This window comes from Macrobrachium nipponense, chromosome 11, assembly GCF_015104395.2.
Source record: "Macrobrachium nipponense isolate FS-2020 chromosome 11, ASM1510439v2, whole genome shotgun sequence".
NCBI classification, from domain to species: domain Eukaryota; kingdom Metazoa; phylum Arthropoda; class Malacostraca; order Decapoda; family Palaemonidae; genus Macrobrachium; species Macrobrachium nipponense.
The window spans coordinates 10,212,907-10,232,472 of record NC_061087.1 but is presented as its reverse complement, the minus strand read 5'-3'; the positions used below and the strand labels follow the sequence as shown (position 1 = coordinate 10,232,472).

At 35.3% G+C, this 19,566-nt stretch overlaps 1 protein-coding gene and 1 long non-coding RNA gene across 4 annotated transcripts in view; one reads left to right on the top strand and one right to left on the bottom strand.

Moving 5' to 3' along the window:
• The window catches only part of LOC135221946 (uncharacterized), a 407,988-nt gene that overhangs the window by 222,131 nt on the left and 166,291 nt on the right, over positions 1-19,566 (top strand). The gene's annotated exons all lie outside the window — the stretch shown is intronic.
• LOC135221674 (monocarboxylate transporter 2-like) lies at positions 1,574-19,019 on the bottom strand. Its single transcript, XM_064259432.1, has 6 exons — positions 18,425-19,019; positions 7,399-7,775; positions 6,631-6,901; positions 5,702-6,355; positions 4,272-4,463; positions 1,574-2,102 (listed from the first exon to the last, which is right to left on the bottom strand). Exons 1-6 carry the CDS (start codon positions 18,531-18,533, stop codon positions 1,909-1,911), a joined length of 1,797 nt encoding a protein of 598 aa, XP_064115502.1. The 5' UTR covers positions 18,534-19,019; the 3' UTR covers positions 1,574-1,908.

Genomic DNA, 19,566 nt, shown 5'->3' with positions numbered 1-19,566 from the left:
TTAATTCAAGAGTTAATTAAACTTTGCTTTGTTTTCATGTAACAGTAATTTTCCCTGATATTGTGAATTTCACTTATAAATTTTGAGTTTGATAATAAATTTTTTGTATTTAAAATTTTTATGTTTTTTTTTTACCAGTATATATATATATATATATATACTATATATATATATAGATATATATATATATATATATATATATATATATAATTTATTTAGATAGAAACATAGTGGTAATTGAGCTGTTTCCTTTAATTTACTTGAAGTGAGTTAGAACCAGGGAAGTACTTAGACTTCTGAAATCAGGGAAATACTTAGACTTTTAAAGTTGTTGATGGATTGATGCCCTGTAATTAATATAATTACATACAAGATTACCTCACACCAGTTTTGATGAACTTAGTCTGATTTTCTGCAATACTGGTAAGTTGTTTAAGGGATCACTGTTACCTTTACTTTAGAGTATTCAGTCGTTTAGTACCTGTGATGAAGGTTCAGATGTCTGGCCTTTGTGAGGTAACAATTAATGGTTGGCAAGTGTAGTAACCAGGATTACTTGGCACTTCGTCACAATGTGTGTATATATATATATATATATATATATATATATATCTATATATATATATCTATATATATATATATCTAATATATATCTATATCTATATCTATATTATATATATTATATATATATATATATATATATATATATATTTCATTAATGAAACAAGATAAAGAAAACAAAACGAGTACAGTCTTTTATTGCAAGAATAATAATAAAAAAGACTAAATACTATATATTGTTTAGTGGTCATCTAGTTTACATAATAATCTTGAGGAGGATTTATACTTTCTATTCAAAGTGGAGTTTTTATGTTTGATTGTTAAAGCTAGGACGGACTTTCTGAAAAGTGGAGCTAAGAAGTTTTAATTCGTTTCTTAATCTATTTTTACCTGATGTGTCTCTTATCTTCAACCTTTCTCGTGTATGTATTATACATATATATATATATATATATATATATATATATAATAATAAATAATATATACTATATATAAATTATCTATATATATATATATATATATATATAAATATATATATATTTATATATATTTGGGTGTGTGTGTTGTGTGATTGTGTGTAAGCTTATATGTATTTATGTATTATACGTACGTTTGTCAAACATATAATTTCAGAGTGAATAATTTTAAGAAGACTATCTAGATAAACACTCTCTTTCTCTGTCATAATTACGATAACAAAAATTACGATACAACGTTATCACAGACTCTAGAAAGATTGTACTTGTGCTACATCAAGAGATGAACGATATATATCCATATCTAAAAACAAAATCCTTGTTGAGCACATATCTAAATTATTCAGGGGAAATACACACTTATAGGTACAATCGTATTCTAAATTATATTCTTTATTATGATCGTTGTGTAAGACTATGTATATAATGAAATAGATATTTTGATGAATATCACCCCAAAATAATAATAATAATAATAATAATAATAATAATAATAATAATAATAATAATAATAATAATAATAATAATAAAAGTTTTTTTTGACCTGAGCGCATTATATGTCAGTATATTACCTTATTATATATTTGAAAAAACTCTTGAAGTAAAATCACTATCCAAGTTTTTGCAGTATTTTAATCCCTGAGCGTTTGGGACAATGAAAAGAAAATACAAATTTCAGAGCTGAGCATATTTCCCTTCTCTTCTATTTTGAGCCTTTCTTCATTCTTCCAAACAATAGCAAAGTGTTTCAACTTCAGCACATCAAATGTAAATATTTCAAATATCCATTAAATAAAATCGTTAAGTAAAATGACTGTCCAAATTTTTGCTGACTGTTTGGGACAATTGAAAGACAATACAAAATTTCAACCTATATCGCTTCAGAGCTGAGCATATTTCCCTTCTCTTCTATTTCTAGCCTTTCTTCATTCTTCCTCTGTTCGCGTCTCAGGTCGTAGGCCACAGCAGCCGGCATGAATATCCACGAAATGAAAGCCACAAAGACGATGCCGGAGAGAACCCAGATGCAGGCGGAGTAGCTCTGGCTGGCATCCTTAACGTAACCTGTAAATCATTACCAACACCATAATCGTTATCATCATCATCATCAATCAATCTATCAATATATTATCATTAAAAGTACTCATAGTGGCTGCTGGAGTCTTGAGGTGGAGCAACAAATCCACAGTTATGTATGGGCACATATGCAACAAGGAATAATTAAGACAATATATTTAAGACACCGTTGTGAATGCGATTTGTATCTTTTCTTTCTGAGTGAGAGGACACGATGGGCTGTGACATTTTTAGAATGTAGAGATCATCAATTTAGCTTCTCTTTGGAAACAGTGGCCCGAAGTGACAAGCTTTAGAAGTGCTTACAGATCTTCCTCAGGTGGCGCGATGCCGAAAGTCACTGTCTAAGCAGATCAGTGCCACGTCCTGTTTCTATGCACGGGCGGATACAGATGTTCCCTCTGAATCTGGTTTGAGGCTATTTCTTGGGCGTGAACAATGTGTGTTAGTTCATGCATGCGTGCGAGCTTCTTCCCTACATAATGAGAAAGTAAGTTAGCCAAGATGGGAGATTGCTACAGAGTCGGCGAAGAGCCAAAGATGGTTCCTTTAACTGTGTTTTTAGTGAAGTGTGTGAAATCTGTGTTGAATGGGTAAGCATACTTATTCTTTGGCCAAAAGTGTGGCTTGGCTGTATTTTGAATATTGCTTCAAAGATGTTCTATTTTATTTGACCTTTTTATTTTGCATTTTAATCTTTGCTTATTGATGTGTTCTCCTGTGTTCTTATAGGCGGTTCTGAGGCAAAGGGGAGCTGATATGGTGACATATTTAGAAATGGGAACTTAACTGATGTATTGTGGTGTTACTAGACTACTGTGACTATGCCTAGTTTTATGACTAAACTAATGTTGGTTATTGTGATTGAGGGATGGAGTGTGCTATATGAGTTCAACCTTTCATTCAATCATTTTGTTAAGAACTTTAATTATTTAGCTAATGCTTTGCTCTTAAATAAATGTATTTTTGTAGTTCATGAATCTGATTTAATTGCCTTAGGTAATGGAGAGAGGGGGGTGGGGTGTTGTCGAGAGAGAGAGAGAGGGAGGGGGGTGTTGGAGAGAGAGAAAGTGAATGTCATTTCAGTGCCTAGCTGCACGGTTCATTGCTACAGACCCCTTTTAAGATTACCGAGGTTGGATCCTCAGTAATACATATATCTAAAACTGACTCTCCAGAGAGCTTATGGGAACGCACTATAGAGATTTATTTTCAAACATATGTACCCATACACAACAGTGGATTCATTTCTCAATTATCATCGTTATCATTATCAGTATTGCCATCATCAGTATCACATGATTAGTTTCCGAAGTATGGGATTTTTTCTTAAAAAGAAACATGCTTTGGACGTGACTGAATTGAAGCATATAGTATGTGGTCATCCCTGGTGCATGATTTCATGTCAATAAGGTTACATCACTTTCCTGTACGTTACATGAAATTAATCTGGCTAATGAAGCGCTTGATCGATTACATATCTCTCTGGCTTATGTTATTTTTAGTTTTCATTTTATATCAGGAGTACAATGGACCCCAGCCTGGGGTCTATGGTTGCAACTTTGTATTGCCTGAAGATATTTTCTCAGATTTTTCTTCATAGTCCTGTTGCCCCTACCATCACAAGTATTATTTATATTTCCTTCAGTTCCCATGTGCTTTTCAGGTCATTCTTTAGGTCTTGGTATTTTGTTATTTTGTTATTTTGTCAGAAGAAATGACCAATTGGAGGTCTTCACACACACACACACACACACACAAATACATACATATGTGTGTGTGTGTTTTGTCCATATTCGGGTACCCAGGCACTGTAGGAAGGAAGCTTAAGGGAGGACAGAAATGGAGCTACTGAATTTGGAAGGAGGGTCATTTGTGAAGAACTCAATCATCTACACAAAAATTGCTAGAGATGGGCCCTGGAGGAGGTCATTATTCAAAAAGAAATGAAAAGGACCCGGAAGACAGCGGACCCTTCAAGACGCCACTTGAGACGGAAGTTGGGCCATTTAGTCTAAATTCCCTGAATGCTAAAAAAAATATTAAAGAGAGAGGAATCAAGAGACATTTGTGGTTATTCGTTTCATAAATTAGTAAATATGTATATGTATGTGCATTACAGTGATAATCTAAACGTTTGAACAAAAAAAATAGTACCTGCAAAAGGTCCGATTGTAAGATAGCCGAAGGCAATACACAGCATAGAGGCTCCCAACATAGATGTGAAGTTCTCCAACCCCATGTAATGAACCATAGTGAGACTGAAAATACTCATAAAGGTGCCAACACCACAGCCCCAAATCCCCATTATGACCTTTATTGTGGTTAGATCCTCTGTAAGAGTGAAGCCTGCAAATAAAGGAGAAAAGAATGTGTTTAGCAATCACGTGGAACAGTGGGTCCTAATGAACTGGCTAATTCATACTAATTGTATGTACTCTCCTCCCAGATAGAACGTTAGATATATTTTTAGTAACTGCATTATATTTTTCTTCATTCTAGCATTTAAGTTATATGTTCCTAATAAGCAGTACTTCAGTAATTTTTTTCAAGTAATGGTAGCTTTTAAGATTTGGTTGCTGATTAATATTTTTCAAAAGCAAATACAGTGGTACCTCGACATACCTCTTGTTTACATTCAGCGCTTACGAGTACCGAACGATCACCAAGCAACCACTTTTCCTAGCATACAGTAAGCCATAAATTTTCCTTATCTCTCTTCAACTAATGAAACTACCAAACAGTATAATAACCATTCATTTCTATTCTTTATTCTATCTTTACCTAATGGAGATACCGAGTTACTGACAGCTATAATGAAACATATACGTAGTATTAAAACAGAAGAAGAATTCTAGAAAATACATATTTGTTGGCTTTGATGATAGCAGTCTGATTTAATTTATATTTTATGATATCTAATTCACAATTTTTTTTATCAAATGTATTGCAAGTACTCATTTCAAATAATTATTAAGTAACCATTAACTATAATAAACAATAAAAAAAAAAAACTTCCAGCCTTCTGTTTACGTTCAGCACTTACGAGTACCGAATGATCGCCAAGCAACCACTTTCACACAGTATGTACAGTAATAAAATTTTCATTATCTCTCTTCAGCTACTGAAACTACCAAACAGTATAATAACCATTCATTTATATTCTTTATTCTATCTTTACCTAATGTTTTTTTTATTAATTGTATTGCATGAATAAGTTTTTCAATTTACAGCATCCTTTTACCAATAGAATACATAGAGCACATGGGGTAGATGCTGACCAATAGGAGAGCAGGATCTCACGGCGGTGACTAGCATCAGGAACCAATGGGAGAGCGGGAGGATGGTGGCGAGTTTACTCAGTTGGCGGTGTGCGAGTTTTAAAATTGTTCTCGGTGACCTGGGCGAATCTCGGGACTTTACAGCAACAACCTTTCGTAACTTGAACTATTTTCGTATGTAGAGCCAAAAAAATCTTTGTATTTGCTTTCGTATCTCGAGTTTTTCATAAGTTGAGCCTTTCGTATGTCGAGGTACCACTTATATATTTTGTAATAATTAATAAGAGAATTAGTATGAATACTCACAAATCATAGTTGTAGAGATGGTCATACTACCAACCATCATGCTGATCTGAAAATTAAACTTTTTGCTGTCTGATAACGTTGCAACAATTACTCTGGTCACCATGTTGCAAATGGCAGATATCGAAACACATTGAGCAGCTTCCCCGAGGGTGTAGCCAGCCTCCTGCATGGCAAATGGCACGAAAGCCAAGAAATTCAGGTAACCGTTGAAAATAACCGTGACGCCGATGGAGATGATGATTGCTTTCAAAGACTTTAGTATGCCAAGGTCTTTTACTGTGGATTTCACAAGCCGCATCATAATCGTCCTGATGCTCTCAGGAGTTTTCTTTCGTGGCATTGCTTCCACTGGATTCTTGATCAAATGTGCAGTGTTATCTGTTCCGTGAATCTTCGGAGTTTTGGGTCGTTTGTGCCACTCGACTGGGTGGAAGACAGCGGCACCAATGCACGAGTTAAGTATGACCCCTCCAACTATGAGGGTGGCGCCTTTGAAGCTATACTCGTCCTGCAGCATCCCAATAAGAGGGGGCCCTATTAACTGTCCCCCACAATCCCACGCCATTATGATACCATTGGCTAAACCTCTCCTTTTCTTGAAGTAGTGAGGCACAATCATGTAACTGATGTTAGATATGATTCCACATCCTATACCTGAAAATATTCAATGTATTAAGTTTGGAGGATTCATGTAATACAGAAATACCAGAGTTATTTTCAATGAAAAATATATGACACCTCAGTGCATTTAGCGCTGCAAACTTGAGGAAAATGTTTAGGAAAATGTAACTACAACCTTTTTCATTTATCACAGATATCCTTGTCCAGTTGGAAAAGGTATATCTTCATAAACATTTTCTTTACTGATTTTTTTTTATTCACACATTCAGGTCTTAGAGGTTTCAGAGCCAATGTGAACTCATACTTACCAGCTAATAAAGAGTAGGTGAAAAAGAGGACCCAGGCAGCAGAAACAAAGGCTGAGGTAACCGTTGCAATGGTGAGCAAAAAGGAGCCCACGAAAGTCAACGGTCTCCAACCAAATTCGTTGATGAGTGCTCCCAGGGGAGGCCCTGTCATGCACCAGATGAAGCTAAACAAGTTGAAGATCCAAGCTGTCATAGCTGTCGTGGTTTCCAGGTGTAATAAAAATGTAGAAAAAATGATACCAAAGCATTGGCCCATCGTATCAACCAAGACCTGAAAAGGCATAAATTTGAATCGGATGACTCGAGCCTTACTATTTTTCAACAACTCTGCCTAACGGTAGTGTGTTTACACCTCGCATTTAATTTCGTCTTTGTAGAAGCGTGAGAAAAAAATTTAGTGGTTTCCCTTACTCTAAATGATCTTTAACGCTTAGCCATCCTCAGTAAATTTGAGTTCATTATAGAGCTTTCACTATGACCTTTAGTGACTGCCATTCTGAAGTTGGTTGGTTAACTGTTTCACATTTAGCATCAGTAGAAGTTATAGGAGTAATGGTGTAATGAGCCTGACCAATTAGAGGTCTCCTCAGTTTGTTTACTGAGGTAATGCAATCAACGCTTTATTACGCATGCTGATGTAAATAAACCTTCTTGACAAAAATTAATCAAACGTGAATTGTCAGGTAATGAAAGAATGGTTTTTTTGTGCCCATCTCGCTAAACTAAAACAAAGTAGTCTCATCTCTGCATACTTCCACCTCTACTTACTAAGATAAGAGAAGCTCCAAAGACGACCACCCAGCCCCATCCTCCATCTGGAAGTCTGTCGTCGTCTTCCTCCGCTTCTTCAGCGTCTGGTTCCTTTCCGCTCGATTTTGGCTCCTCTCTCCTGACACCTTTGTCGGACGCACTCAAACTTCCTTCGCTGTGCTTGCAATCTGGATCTGCGTCCTTTTTTATTCCTGTCGATTGAATTCTCACGTCATCGTCACCATCAGTTTCACCATCCACTCTGGGACTCTTGGTAACAATCGCACGACTCTTCGAATGAGGCAGAAGCTCTAATTTTTCGGAAGCTGTCTGAACACTCGGGCTGCGAGGTTCCTCTTCCTCGTGCTCTGGATGCATTATCTCTGACTCCATCTCTGAAAAGTGAATAATAGAAAGTTGTCAACAAATATGAAAAGCCATCAAACATGGAATTTTTTTCGGTTTGTGCAATGCGCTAATAAATCAACTGAAATTACGATTCAGGTTAGGAAAACTTAAGCAGTACTCTAATGTGTCATTATATCCCCTGGGACGTTGAACCACTCAGTTGGCGTCGATATACTTCCTGAAAGACTATGCCATTGGTTTAAAGTAAAAGGAGAAGAATATCTCTGCTTATGTTGTATACGTGTGTAGGTAGCTATATGTATATGTGTATATATATTACTTAATATATGTGTGTGTATTTAATTTTTTTTTCTGATTATCGCACTTCAATAAATGTAAGCATGATTTCTTGTTACAGGTGAGTGTTATTTTGCCATTTGGTCATGAATAAAATCTACCTCTTAGAACTAGTTTAGAATGCAGCTACGTACGTCGTAGATCTAAGCTTCATCGACTTCACCAAAATGAAGGTAAGATTCTCTATTTCTGCAAAGTTATTAATGTTATGTATTTATATTTTATCTGTTACTTGGTCAGTGTTATTTTTGTCTCTTATTAGTTTTGTTGATATCTTCGGTGAGGTCTTATGTTTGACCTTATTTTCCTGTTCCTTTTACAGGGTTACTTAAATACTAGCGAATGAATTGTAATTAGACAGAAAACTATTTAATGGCTTCCTCCTGAGCGTTAACTTTGGGTCGCCATCAGCGGTCATTTGATGCTTTAGCCATGGAAACCTTGCTCATTTTTTTTCGATCGATGTCCGCCCAGTGTTTGTCGTTTGGAGGAAGTTGCCGAATGAAGGATTCCATCAAAATTTCAACAAAATCTATCCGTATGTTTCCGAGGGATTTTGTTTAAATAAATGCGTGTGAAAGCAATCATGTTAGGAGTCCATCACTTTTCTTACTATGTGCGCCGTTTCTAGGATCACACTCTTCTGCATGAGTCCTGGAGCTACTTCAGCCTCTAGTTTTTCCAGATTCCTTTTCAGGGATCTTGGGATCATGCCTAGTGTTCCTATGGTTATGGGTACAATTTCCACTGGCATATCCCATATCCTTCTTATTTTTATTTTCAGGTCTTGATTATTATTATTATTATTATTATTATTATTATTATTAGTATTATTATTATTATTATTATTATCATAAAGTGCTGTGTTGGAAAGAGTTGAAGATTAGTGGCTAAATTTTAATTGCCTCGGCGGAATTATTCAATCTTTAACTACTGTCTTTTCCATAAATGCTGCCGCATGTGTCATCATTTTCGTACCATTAAGTGGCGTCTTAACTAGCAAGAAGTAGGTAGCGCATTACCAAGAATAACTATCTAATCATGTGTGTATCTGGATAACCTGTTGCCATTGCGACTGCTGTTTTCTTGAATCTGGTTATTAAACATCCCATAAGTGATCATATGGTTGTCCACGGTCTAGCTCTTTAAACTGAATTAAACTAACGGAGACTGTCAAGACGCATAATATGCTTCCTTCAGAGAAATGGAATTCAGTCAGTCATCCTTTGGGTTCAAGGATCAAGGATTCATGTTTTTTTTTTTTTTTTTTTTTTTTTTTGTGCCAGGGTTGGGGAGAGTCGGGCGGTGGCGGTAAGGCGGGTTTTGAGGCCCATTCAGCCAGTCATGTCAGACAATAGTTTCAAATAAAGGCAGCTGTTTTCATTATCAGCACATCGCTGTGCTGAAAAACAGCAAGCAACCTAAATAACGTATCCAAGGTCATAGAGCAACTGGAATAGTTTACAGGTCGTCATCAAGGAATTATTTCTCAATGTACCGAATTTTTTACGGTAGATTTCTTTACACATGTATTAAAGTATGTGTTCTTAAGTGCAGTAAAATGTTTACTGGACCTTATACAACACCAAAATGGTGCTTGAGCTTCTGCCACCATGGTATACTATGTGGAGCTTCTCAGCGAGCCCAGATGTCAACTTAGTTATCCGCCTAAGATATTTATTTGTTCAGCTTTTCAACTTAAATATCAACATTTAAGGTTTGTCTGTGTCCCCTGCTGGGGATTATTTCTATTCACATCTCCTGAAGGTTTATAGGCAAAATGTATAGCGCGCACATTATCGTATTTTATAGTTTTTTGATTACTGCAGACATTGCTAAGAAGCAGATAAGGGGTAGTGTTGCTGATATTGGTAAGAAGAATATCACGAGGTGTTATCGTATATATTGGTAATTTTGAAAATATTCTTCCAAAAAAATGGTTTTGCTAAACAAAATTCTGCAATTGTCACAGAGGCCCCACCGTCTGTTTTCCTAATTTCTAAAAGGAAATTTGAGTGACACTTCGGTACTGGCTCATTATTTTTTTTCTCATTTAAAACGGACTCTGTCTCTGCAGGATGGTAAAAGCAACATTGGCTGAATTCCACACAAACCTTGCTTTGTGCGGAATCCTGACATTTATGAATAAGAACTTACAGCAGTAATTCTAGACTCATTCTAAGGAGGCCTTTCTTATTGTCTCATGTTAGATTTGAGATTTTGACAATTCTTTTGAGAACTTTGTTACATTTTTACGCGTTTTCTAAAGAAAACGCTTTCCTCTTTTTATCTTCTCGTTGTGTTATATTCTATATGCCATTGTTATTCTTCATTATCCTCACTTTTATAGCTTCAACTTTATTTCTTCGTAGTTTTTTTTTTTTTTTTTTATAGGAAAACGTTAAGGCCTTGTTCTTAAATATTTGACAGAAGTATTATGCCTATACTTACGTTAGGTCGAGGTTCACGTTATGTGAAGACTTTGTGCATTTTATAAATCAGCTAAGTCAGGTCTGTTTCACAATAAGAACTTTCATCACGCAATCTTGATAGCTATCTTCTTGCCATTTGTCCGGTTTTCTTCTCTCCTTACTCCTGTTCCCTATTTCATTTTGTTTTAGTACCTATATTATTCATACAACTGGTTTATCTGTGTAAATTAGACTTCTTCACAGTTTATGTAAGAAAAAAGAAGCAAGCAAAAAAAAGCTAGATTTATTCTAAAACCCAACGCAAGATCTCCAGGTTGAGTAAACGCTTCTCTCTCTCTCTCTCTCTCTCTCTCTCTCTCTCTCTCTCTCTCTCTCTCTCTCTCGTTAGAGTAAATTGTTGCCTCCATTGTTATCGTTCATTGTTGATGATATTGTCTCCAATTATTCCTTGTCTTTGGCTGTTATTTCTTTGTCACTCCCTTCAACGTTGTGTTAACAATTTGAATTCTACTGTCAAAAGTAGCACAGAATACAATTGCATTTGGATTTTCTTGTGGACATTTTTTTTTAACAGAAATGAAAACGGCCTGTGATATAATGATAAATTTAAATTTGGCTCGCAGTGAACTATATTGATCACTCGTGTGGGTGTTTTATTTTAAGCCTTTGAACGTGGTTTATTACTACGAAGTGTGAAAGATGGTGCCTTGGCGTTTATTATCTTACAAACGTCTCTGCCAAGCTGTGTTTGATGTAACCAACATTTAAATTCATGCCGAGTGTTCCTTCTTCATGCGGGGAGCAGTGTTGTTTTTCATCATCAAGGATGGCATCAATTACCTCGGGCTGAGGGTTCTGAGTGCTTGTTTATCGTAGAGGTTGTTAATGGGTCCTGCCAGGGAGTAACCCCTTCTGGCTATCGTCCTTTATAATGTCTTTATTTATTCCTAAATTTCTTGCCAATTACTTTGTAACGTCATAACGGATTTCGTAGGTATACATCATTAGTTTTTTATTATTATTATTATTAAAAAATGTCTACATTTTGCTTTGGATGCTCTTATATCATCCGTCCCTGGTGTTCATTATTATTCAGGAATGGGCGGATCCCATCTCCTTGTTTGTTCATAGATTTCCAGCCACTGTAGCGAATAAGGCAGAGGTGACTGATCGTAGGATTTTCCAATGTGAGGCGAGATTTAATTGTCTCATGATGGCAGGATATGGTTCAGTTTCTAAACAGAAAGTTCAAACGAAAGTAAAAAATGTAATCCACGTAGATATTCGAATGGTCGAAGACAGTTACAGACGTCGAAAATAAACTGTCAACGAGAGAAAATTTCTTTAACAGCTTTCCAACTATGATTGAAAATTATAACAATTAGTGAACAGATTGCATATAATTAAATTCCAACTGGGGATCTTAGGTGGTTACAGTATTCAGGTCCAGAAGGCTAAATACGAACATTTAAATTAGCAAAACTCTGTTCTGATAAAAAGAACATGCCAGTGATAAAAATATGATCGTAGTATAATAAAAATAATAATGACAGATTCTGCAGATAACACTTTGCAAAAATAGAAATTAAGTCATTTAGGGAACAGACGCCTCATTTTCCCGTCTTTCCCACAATTTAGATCTTGCTGTCTCACTGCTCAGGATGCTTTGTATGAGCGAATTGCTGCTGTTTCTCAGTCGGGTGATCAGACTGGATACTGTTCGCCTTCAGTGATTTTAAGTTATCCAGGCGGTTTTTCATGAACATCTGCGTGTCAGAGTGGTGGCAAGGAGTGTTTGTGAGGCGTCTCAGAATGTCAGTGTGAACAACAGTGATACATCTCATCGTCTCTATAGTACAGTTTGTCCAAAGGGTACACCAATATATACTAGCAGTACAAGCGGAAGATCAGCAGTTTCGTGTCTAGGTGATAGAAGGTAAACCTCTTTGCAATCATGTTGCCAGTTACACATAGTTTACGACGCCCTTGTTCTATGTCTGCCGTATCGCTTAGGTCGTCGGTGATAATGTGACCCAAATACGGAAATTCATACACGAATTCCAGCCGATGATTTGTGGTTCTGCAATATGCTTAAGCGATCTCGGGAGCAGCGATATGCACTGGGTCTTGGTTTCGTTGTATAGGATATCAAATTCCTCTGCATGTTGGCGACAACTCAGCCGACAAGTGTCGATGAGTCGCTAGAGTTTTTGCACAGATTGGGAAATCGGAACCATATCGTCGGCGTAACAGAGATTGTTTATTGTTGTTTCATTGACGGTGCATCCGATTGGGAGTGAGTTCATTTTGACATTCAGAGGATTTGTGTACGTATTAAACAGGTATGGAGAGAGAATGCCCCCTTGTCGAAGCCCGTTTATGGAGCCGAAGGTGTACGGCAATACGTTACCCCATTTAACACAGAATTGCTGTGTGAAGAACCAGCAATATAAAGTGCCAATTAAATATAGAGGTGTAACTCATTTTTCACTCATCTACAAAATATAAGAAAACAGGAGAAGCTGATGATAGGTAATAGTTCAGCAGTTCTTTCTGGATGCAGATGCAGGTGTCGGTTGAGTAGTTTGCTTTAAATCCGAACTGGTTGTCAGTTTGTGTAGAAAGGGGAGAAGTCTCACTATAAAGAAGCCACTCGAGTATCTTCGACGTAATTGTAGTGATTGCAATCTGGCGATAATTGCCAGTGTCAGCTGCATCCTTTAGCTTGTTTTTTTATTAAGGGTATTAAGTGAAGTAAGAGTAGGGAGTCTGGAATTAAGCACGAATTGAATTGGGCAGCTAGCAAAATGTAAATTATCGGATGCTGAATTTGAAAGCTTCTGCAGGAAAAGCATCGCAGCTGGGCGATGTATTATTAGGTAAGTTTATGGAATCGCTGATGTACTTGGCGTAATACGATCTCCGAAATGAAATTGAATGTTATCAGTAAGTAGGTTGTCTGCATCCCTTCGGGAGTCTTGATCGTTTATGCAATTCTGGACAGTGTTGAAATGATCGCTCCACATTCTTGCGATAGCCTCGTCAGAGATAGCTTTTTAGTTTTGTGATTTAGGGATTGAATATCTTTCAAAGGACGAGGATAATCGCCGGATTCTAAATTTCTAGACATTGGATCGGTTCTTAGTTGCTTTTCATTTATTCTGCAGTACTTAATAGGAAGTTTGCAAAGTGTCCTTCCCTCTCGTTACTATATTGCCTCCACAGTAAAAACATTCCTCGTGAATATGTATACAGATCTTTCACCAAGTCATTCCAGCCAGGTATATTAGGAGAGTTGCCTTGACGAAATCTAAAGGTAGCCCTGGAGGCAAGTTATATTGGACAAATATAAGCCAATTATTTTCTGCTGCCTACTAATATTTGTTCATATATATACGTATATATATATATATATATATATATATATATATATATATATATATTTGTAGTATGTATATATATAATTCAATAAAGTACAACTAATCGTGAAGTGGCCAAAACTGGGGAAGTGTTCGACACTCGGCTTCATCCACAGTTAATTACTCAAGATGTGAATAAGCCATACCTTAGTAGCGGATATGGCTAACTGTTTTATATATTACGTATATAATATACATACTATATGTGTGTGTGTGTGCGTTTGAAGGTTTGGGTATTTTTGTGTTTTATTCGTGCCTATATGTGTTAAGAGGCTAAAGAGTCTGACGTCTAGAACTAATAAGTCTATCATTAAAGCGGTCTCTCAAGTGGATTCTGACAGCCTGCCTTAGCTCAACAAAGGCTGGATGAAAAGGAAAAGAAGTGACTCATACCTTACAAAAGGAATGTAGTGGGGTTTACGCTGGTCGAAAAGAAGTTCCTTTGTTACATTGATGACCCTTTCAAGCGAGTCGGGTATATTGAGAAGGGTCCTGCCAGAATCCACTGGGACATCGTGTTGTTAATCGTACCCGTTACCAGAGGAGGCTTATTTGGCACAAATGCTGTGCCTGAAATACATACTCCAAAAGTTTAGGCGTATTGGAGATGTATAGTTACACTCCATATTTATTATAAAAATTAATACACTACAATTTCGTTTCTCTCTCTCTCTCTCTCTCTCTCTCTCTCTCGCTTGCTCATGATTATATATATATATATAATATTTATATATATCTATATATATACATACATACATACACATTTATATATATATATATATATATATTATATATATATATATACATATATATATCATACTATATCATATATATACATATATATATCATACTATATACATTATATATATACATACATACATACATCATATATATATATATATATATATATATATATAGATATATATATATATATATATATATAGTCTTTGTACTAAGGCGGCTGCTTGGAAATCTGAACTTGTACTTGCACTTGAATATTTTACTTAACATCAGGCTGAAGTTAATGCCTGCGACGAAATTTCTCTTTCGGAAAATGTTTCAGAATTTCGTAAAAGTAAAAAAAAAAAGGGGGGGGGGCGCTTGACACGACTTTTTAGGGAAATCATTGTCAAGGAAAACAATGTACAATGTTTAGAAGAAAAATGTAAAATTCTGAAAATATACATTATACACTGTATAAATCACAGTGCGTAACCATTTATATTTATATACCTTGGGTAAAAAAAACGTAGGTAATTTGAATAGTTATTATATTGAAAGGTAATTTGAATAGTTATTATATTGAACTATAAATAAACTTGACTTGTGAAAAATATTAGAATTCCTTAATGATTCTTGACTTGAAAAAATTATTAGAAATAACTGCTGCTGTTGGCATTTTCACTGTCGATAGTAAGTTATATATTGAAATAGCCAAAACTGCAACGGGAAATCTTGGGCTGGCCATAGTGGTTTCACACCTCGTGCGCTATGTTGTTTCACTTCCCTCGTGGCCAAACACTTTGTATATATTTGATCTTATTGTTATTCCCGTGAATACACATACACATACGTATAGACACCACACACACACATATATATATATATATATATATATATATATATATATATATATATATATATATATATATATATATATATATATATATATATATATATATATATATATATATATATATGTGTGTATATATATATAATATATATATATATATATATATATATATATATATAAGCTTGATGATAAATAACAGTGCCAAGACCAGAAAGAACATTCTTTATTAAACGAGCTTTCGAGGTTTAAAACCTCATCTTCAGGCTGAAAAAATGACAAGGATGAGAAATCACTAAAAATTACATTAAAATGAATTGTCTTATTAAAAGCTTCAGTAAAAACATGAAATAAAACGAACATCACATGCAAACTAAAAATTACGAAAAAACTAAAACAAAACGCAAAACATACAAAAACAGAAATAAAAATGAAAATAATATGAAAGGTAAACAAACTACACTCAAAAATAAAATGGCTAACGACCCACTTTGTGTACCTACTATGAAACTATATGATAGCTAGTTGAATACCGGACGAGTTGTTGTTCAATTCCGGTTTCATTTTCTTAATAAACAGCGACTCTGAAATTAAAAGGTCCAGTCTATTATTTTCATTTTTATTTCTGTTTTTGTATGTTTTGCGTTTTGTTTTAGTTTTTTCGTAATTTTTAGTTTGCATGTGATGTTCGTTTTATTTCATGTTTTTACTGAAGCTTTTAATAAGACAATTCATTTTAATGTAATTTTTAGTGATTTCTCATCCTTGTCATTTTTTCAGCCTGAAGATGAGGTTTTAAACCTCGAAAGCTCGTTTAATAAAGAATGTTCTTTCTGGTCTTGGCACTGTTATTTATCATCAAGCTAAGATTTCCAAGTAGCCGCCCAATTACTGAGACTATATATATATATATATATATATATATATATATATATTATATATATATATATAACAAATATTAATTCACATTTATCGTTTAATACCTACTTCAATATACTTCGGGAATAATTTGCCCCCAAGGGGAATTAAATTTGGGAGGTTCTTAATCACCTGCAGGATCCGCACCGTTGCTAGATTTAGACTGCTTTGACTGCTGAGCTATCAAGAGAGGTATACGTCGATACTCTGCTATATGTATATCTGCCCGTCGAATTCAGGAGTTGTAATTAGAATTGATATCGACTCGCTTCTACCATGAAAGCTGATGGGAAAGTGTGTAATTCTTGGCTAATTATGAATATATCACTTGTACACCAGGGACACTTTTTATATTCACAAATGTGCAGCCGCAAATAGCATTAACTTTCCAATTCATCATACTTTGAAAATAAATTGCCTCACCGGCAGGATTCGAACAGTCTCCGGGTTTAGAAACAACGATAGACAGTGACTACCCTATAGGCTTAAGTTATTAGATATTAAACGATATTTTTGGCTTAATATTTCTGAATGTAAGAGTCACGCTTATGTAAGTGATCATTTCCACCTTTCTGTTGTTAGGGTCCCAGGACAATACAGAAGTGAGAGTGAAAAAGGTCGGTGTCTGGTAGAGGTTGAATCTGTGCATGGCGGGGAGTGGATGTATTGGGTGATGGAAATGCAATGTTAGGTGATAAATGTAAGGGGAAATTGTGTCATATTATAGCAGTCATGAACAATAGTACAGTGGCGGAGTAATGAATGCAGGCCAGTTTCATTCAGGCGAAAGCCATTAGCATTATTTTCTTTCCCAATTACCCTCCTGGTGACTTCACATGATGCCCTTCAGAAAATTGGCTTGGTAACGAATACGAACCATTACCTTGTCCAAGATGATAACAGACACTAAAGCAACAAGAAAAACCAAGAAGAGTGTGAAGACGAAAACAACCAACCACCGCCCCAAACTCATACAGTACTTGCATAGTGTATTCACATAATAAGCCATAAATAGTTAACATCGAATTTGCTATATCGTGGGAATAATTTACGCCTTAACGGAATTATAAATGAAAGTTGCTTCTGCGCCGGGAAAGATACCAAAAAACATTTTTGTTGGGTTCAGTTACTTAACATGAAGCAAGATAGTACTTTCGTCACTAGAAAAAAAGGCGTGATAATGTTGAATTTAAACTGCTGCACTACTCATGAGATAAGTATCACAACACATTGACCTTTACATTACATGTGTATAGATTAGTATAGCAAGGAACTTAATGATAATTTTGGAGAGGGAATAATTTTTGAGCGATAATGCTCTGATATATATATATATATATATATATATATATATATATATATATATATATATATATATATATATAGAGAGAGATGAGAGAGAGAGAGAGAGAGAGAGAGAGAGAGACGAGAGAGAGACGTGAAAGAAGGAGGAGACAGGAGGAGAGAGAGAGAGAGAGAGAGAATTAGAATTTCCGTATCGTAAGGAACGTTATGGGAACACTAATATAAGTAAATCATGACCGAAATATTATCTTATTAACAGTAAACAGTTGTTCGTGAGTCCACAGAAAAATGTCCACTTAATTAATAGGTTACGCGCTTCGCCAGGAGAAATTTATATTTATATCCCGGAAGTATTAAAATATTGTTTCTCATACTTAATCGTAGAGCTGATAAACCGCGCAAGTTCAGAATGTTATCTAAGCAGCGAAATCCTAAGGTTGTTAAGATAGTAAATTAAACCATAAAACTGAAGGAAGAAAGCAGGATGACTCAAACGTATTTTCCCCTTTTCTTTCCTAAGCAAACTTTAAGAAAACGTCAAGAGTAGCGCTGTAAATATACATGAAAATCTGTATATTTTCGCTTTTAAAGACGTTCGTCTGACCTGCTGTGAACAGTCCGCAAGTAGGACTTCAGTAATGTAAGTTTTGAAACTGCATTCATGTTTGAGCAACAGAACGTCTCTACAAACTCACTTAACTGGCGGATGTTGGAGCTTTGGTGGAGGTGGAGTATCGACTTTGGTAAACAGTTGTTCAAGGCTTCACGATTCACACAGACGGCTTGGTCTTGGTATTTTGCCATGAAATCTATGCAAAGATCTTGAAAGAATAGCGTAGTATTAAGCTAAGGACACTTCGGTTTGAAAACGTTCATCACTGATGTCCGAACTTGCGTTATTTCATTAATGAATTCTGTTTTTTCTTTCCATTGAAGGTAAACGAATCAAGTATTGGTGAATGGTGTTCAGTCGGTGAGGTCCTCTGATTTCTGGTGGGTTTTTACCTTAAAGGACGTTTCCTTCGAATGAAAATCAAGTTCAGTTTTTCCATCCGTCACCAACATGCTCTTACACATAGGTTGATTTGAAGCATTTGTTCTCTTTAGCTCTTCAATTGAACCTACCCGATGTCCGACATACATTCTAGGAAAAAAAAAAAAAAAAAAAAAAAAAAAACTTGCGTATTCCAGTGTCGATATTTTTATATGTGCACAATATACCTAAGAAACACTTCTTTTCTTGTAAAAAAAAAAATATTGATCACTGATCTTGAACATTCACGATGAACATCAGTTACAGACTGAGGGAGGAGAGAGGTGGTGGGAGATAAAGAATCCACAGGAATTAGGCCAAGGGTCTTCTTGGTAAACAGTGTAGTTTCCTTAGACTTGTGCTTTCATAAGTGTTGGTAAAAATGTGTTAAAAGCACTTAAAGATTTAAACTCCCAAAGTAGATAGATATTATCTATATACAAGTATAGTACTTTAAAACCTAATCCTATTTATAGAACAGATCGATCGCATACTTTCAAAGAAAATTATTTGCAAGATGATCTTTAGAGAAAACGATGAGTAGCATAAGGGGTACTATGATAGTTTTTACAACTTGGACCAACACTCCCCCTTTTTTTCCGCGTTAGCACGTAAATTCACATCCTGACTGCTTTGGTGTATGTTGGTTTATTTTTAGTAGAATTTTCGCACCTCATGGAAAGTTAGGACGCATATTTAACCGGGTTATACTAACGTTATGAATGAAATATGTTTTAAATTTTCACTGCTACTCTAATCTCTTAAACGTTAAACAGTGGTTGCTCTAATTCAGCTCTAATCAGC

Coding starts and splice junctions, on each gene's coding strand:
- LOC135221674 (XM_064259432.1), bottom strand. CDS start 18,533: ATGGCAAAATACCAAGACCAAGCCGTCTGTGTGAATCGTGAAGCCTTG. Junction 6,356..6,630: donor CACCTACTCTTTATTAGCTG/GTAAGTATGAGT, acceptor GAATATTTTCAG/GTATAGGATGTGGAATCATA. Junction 2,103..4,271: donor TACAATCGGACCTTTTGCAG/GTACTATTTTTT, acceptor AATGATTTACAG/GTTACGTTAAGGATGCCAGC.